At 38.4% G+C, this 3,578-nt stretch overlaps 1 protein-coding gene across 1 annotated transcript in view; it reads left to right on the forward strand.

The window, feature by feature from the left end:
• mrpl37 (mitochondrial ribosomal protein L37) overlaps nt 1-2,069 on the forward strand; it is a 16,195-nt gene extending 14,126 nt beyond the window's left edge. The window contains exons 7-8 of the mRNA XM_069684846.1: nt 1,510-1,584; nt 1,807-2,069. Coding sequence (XP_069540947.1) covers nt 1,510-1,584; nt 1,807-1,884 — 153 coding nt within the window. The 3' untranslated portion in view covers nt 1,885-2,069. The remainder of the gene's footprint in view (nt 1-1,509; nt 1,585-1,806) is intronic.
• The last annotated feature ends 1,509 nt before the right edge of the window (nt 2,070-3,578 follow it).

A 3,578-nucleotide genomic window follows, 5' to 3' on the forward strand; every position in this document is an offset into this window, starting at 1 on the left:
TTACATTAAGCGCAGCTAGCCATCGCTATCTAACAAACTCAACAGTAACTCAACCGTATAACAACCCCACTTAAAAAACACCCAAACTATCCCTGAGGAAAAAATGAGGAAACCTTTATATCCTTATGGGAGTGGTCTCTACAGGATAACAATCAATCAATTAATCAATCAGTCAATCAAATATTATTTGCATAGCACCAAATCACAGCCAAAGTTATCTCAAGATACTTTACAAAAAGAGCAGATCTCGACCGTACTCTTTTATATTATTTAGAGAGAAACACAACATGAATCCACCATGAGCAGTACTTAGCAACATTTAGCATCAGTGACAAGGAAAAACTTCCTTTTAACAGGGAGAAACCTCGAGCAGCGCCAGGCTAATGTTGAGCTGCCATCTGCCTCGACTGGATGGGCCGAGAATGGGATAGAGGAAGATATAGAGGGAGAGGATAGAGACAGACAAAGAGAGCAATAACAACAACATATGTTCTTATGACATGAACTACAACAACAGACAATACAGATTATTGGTTACAATGTCAATAATAATTTTTAAAAAAAGTGTAATATTAGCAATAACAGCATAGAAATGCTAAAAGAAAATAATATAGAAAATAGTAATTGTAATAGTTAAACTCAACAGGTCAGTTATAGCCATTAGCAACAATAATAGTCTGATAAGGCTAAGTCTAAGACTGATAATATTAATTCTAGCAGTTGGAGTGAAGCAGCTTTAAGATTACAATTAACATTTTAAATGGTGAAAATAAAAGTAAGACTGATATTAATAGTTGCAGCAGTTGGAGTCGACCAGGCTCGCAACAGCAGGTGGTCTGCTGCAACGATCCCCAGGAACCTAGGAGATAAGGGAGCTCAAAAACTCATGGGAAGATAGATGGTTAGTAACGGTAATGTGACAGGAAGACACATAGTTAATAAGATACATTAATTCAACATGAAGTATACAGAGAGAGACTGAGAGAGAGTGGGAGTGAGGGACAGGACCTAGGTGTGTCAGATGCCCTGGTAGTCTAAGCCTATAGCAGCATAACTATGGGCTGGTCCAGGCCTGAGCCAGCCCTAACTATAAGCTTTATCAAAGAGGAACCTTTTAAGCCTACTCTTAGGAGTAGAGAGGGTGTACCACAAGCAGGCCTGCATCCTGGGAGCGCAAGGTACTCGCTCTTAAAGATATGATGGTGCCTGACCATTAAGAGCTTTGTTAGAAGGATTTTATATTTTCTTCTAGTAACGAATGCATGGACTTTTCTGCATCGTTTTGGATGTATCTGATTTTTGCTATATTGCGAAGGTGAAACAAAGCTGTCCATGAAATTTGTTTTATATGGGAGTTAAAGGACATGTCCTGGTCAAATAGAACTCGAAGATTTTATTATTATGTATGCAGTAATGCAGTTTATTTTTTTTGAAAAAAATTGAGAGTATGTTCGGAAGAGATGGCTGTCCAAAATGAAAACTAATTTAAATACTGTCTGCTACCTGCAGGTGTGGATGGATGAAGATATTGAGCTCTATGATTTTGCTAAAGTCCGACCACTAATCAAGAAGAAGCAAGTGAAGGTATTATGATTTTATTATCAATGAGGTCAATTGAATGTCTGCCTTTGTAACCAATTATTACTAGTCATGCAGTGTGTGATGTGTAGTCTGTCAGAATGTTGTATTTTTATGGAAGAGTAAGGGGAGCTTGTAAGCTTGGCATGGTTGAAGCACTCCGTTCCGTTCCACAAAGACAATTAAAAGATGAATCGTTCTGATTGGTTGCTACTTGTCTTCCTGTAGGTACCAGCTGGACTGTCAGGATACAAGCCTGAAACATTCAGCAAGTTCCTGGCCCTGTACCTGCACGGAGCTGTGTAGGATTATTTACAGTACCTCATATGTGTATGTATGTGAACGTGTATGGACACCATTGAACATATATTTTATATTTGGTAAGATTTTGGTTTTAATCCCATTGACAGAGAGCTTCTCTTTTCTTTTAGAACTAGCAATGACCTAGTTCACGTGTGCACGTTTGAACAGCCTGAAATAATAAAACTAAATTTAACACACAGACTCCCTCCCCTTTGTTCTAGTGTGGACTTCAAAGTTCATATGCCTTACTGGTCAGCACATTGAAAATTAAGAGCCAGTGTCCCTATCAGTTCTTTCTTTCAAATTCTCACAAATTTTCATTAACAGGTGGAAAAGTTATGGGTTCAATCCAGTCCTGATGGCAAGGTGTGCTTGTATTTTTCAAGTTCTTCAGTATAATCCTGGCTGCAATAGGAAAGCCTGGAAGGGATAACCCACATTGTGCCTATCTAAGTCCAGCTGGAAGAATGGATTTGTCTCCAAGAAGGCAAAGACGTGGTGTGCTCGGCAATGGTTAATCCAACCACTCCTTGATTGCCCCCACCACCTGGGTCCAAAATAGGGAAACCAGCGGACAGTCCAACTAGTCTTCCAAGCACTCAAACCGCTTTTACACTACATCACATTCACCCTTTCACACTCATAGATTAGTTACATAGATGCTTCTTAGTAAAACTTAAGTCTAATTTCCAAAATTTTACTGTTTCTGCTTGATGAGGGAACATTGATGTGGGTACAAAGGTTGTAGGTTTAATTCCAACCAAGCACTGAGAGACCTGAAGGTGTTTGGGGAGTGATTTGTATTCCACATTTAAAAGAAGCAGAGTCAACATATGTCCTGTCATGTGTAACAATTCATTTGTGACCAAGTTGGTACTGTAGTTAAATGTCTTTTTAAATTGGTTTTACCTGCCTGACAGGAAATAACAAATATTTTGTTAGATTTATCTCTTGTCTCTACTCTCAAGCACGATGGGTAGTTAACATGGAAGTATAAAGGCAAGTATAAGGCTCAGTAAATAGCATTTATTTGCAGATTTGATTATTCTGGACAATACTGTAATCATGACCTCATTAATTCAATTCATGTTGTACTAATGGTGAAACCTAGAGTTTTTGAGATAATTATTGCTACTTCTTTCAAGTAAGGCTTAATAAGGGGGCAAGACCAGAGGATATGAGCATGATCAACCATCATCTCTCCACATTCCCTCCAGCAGTAGAGTTGAATACCACTTTGTTTGGATTTCTGTTTGGAAATTATAAAAAAAACGTATTAAGTTTTTCCAGCAGTAGTCCCTCCAGGTCCAAGAGTTTGTAGAGGATGATTGTATCTCCCAAGCATGCTGCCAAGTGTCTTCACTTATTTTGATGTCCAGTTCTTTTCCCCATCTCTGTTTAACATAGTCCGTATTGTCCTTATTCAGCGTTGTGATGGCATGGTATAGCTTACTTACTAGGCCTTTATTGATCTTTGAATTGTATGCATCAATGAGTATTGAATCAGACTAGGTGTCTCTTTTGGGCCAGGAATTTTTACCTCTTTACAGAAATAATCACGTAACTGTAAATACCTGTAAAAGTCCTGCCCACCAAGCTCATACGTTTGACACATGTCATCAAAGCTGATAAACTCTCTTTTTTTTAACAATCTTACACAAGCAGTTTCCCAGCCACAATGTTAATGTTATAGAGAC

Source organism: Semicossyphus pulcher, unplaced genomic scaffold (genome assembly GCF_022749685.1).
Source record: "Semicossyphus pulcher isolate SPU_LCO1_2020_fin unplaced genomic scaffold, fSemPul1.0.p SCAF_7, whole genome shotgun sequence".
NCBI classification, from domain to species: Eukaryota; Metazoa; Chordata; class Actinopteri; order Labriformes; family Labridae; genus Semicossyphus; species Semicossyphus pulcher.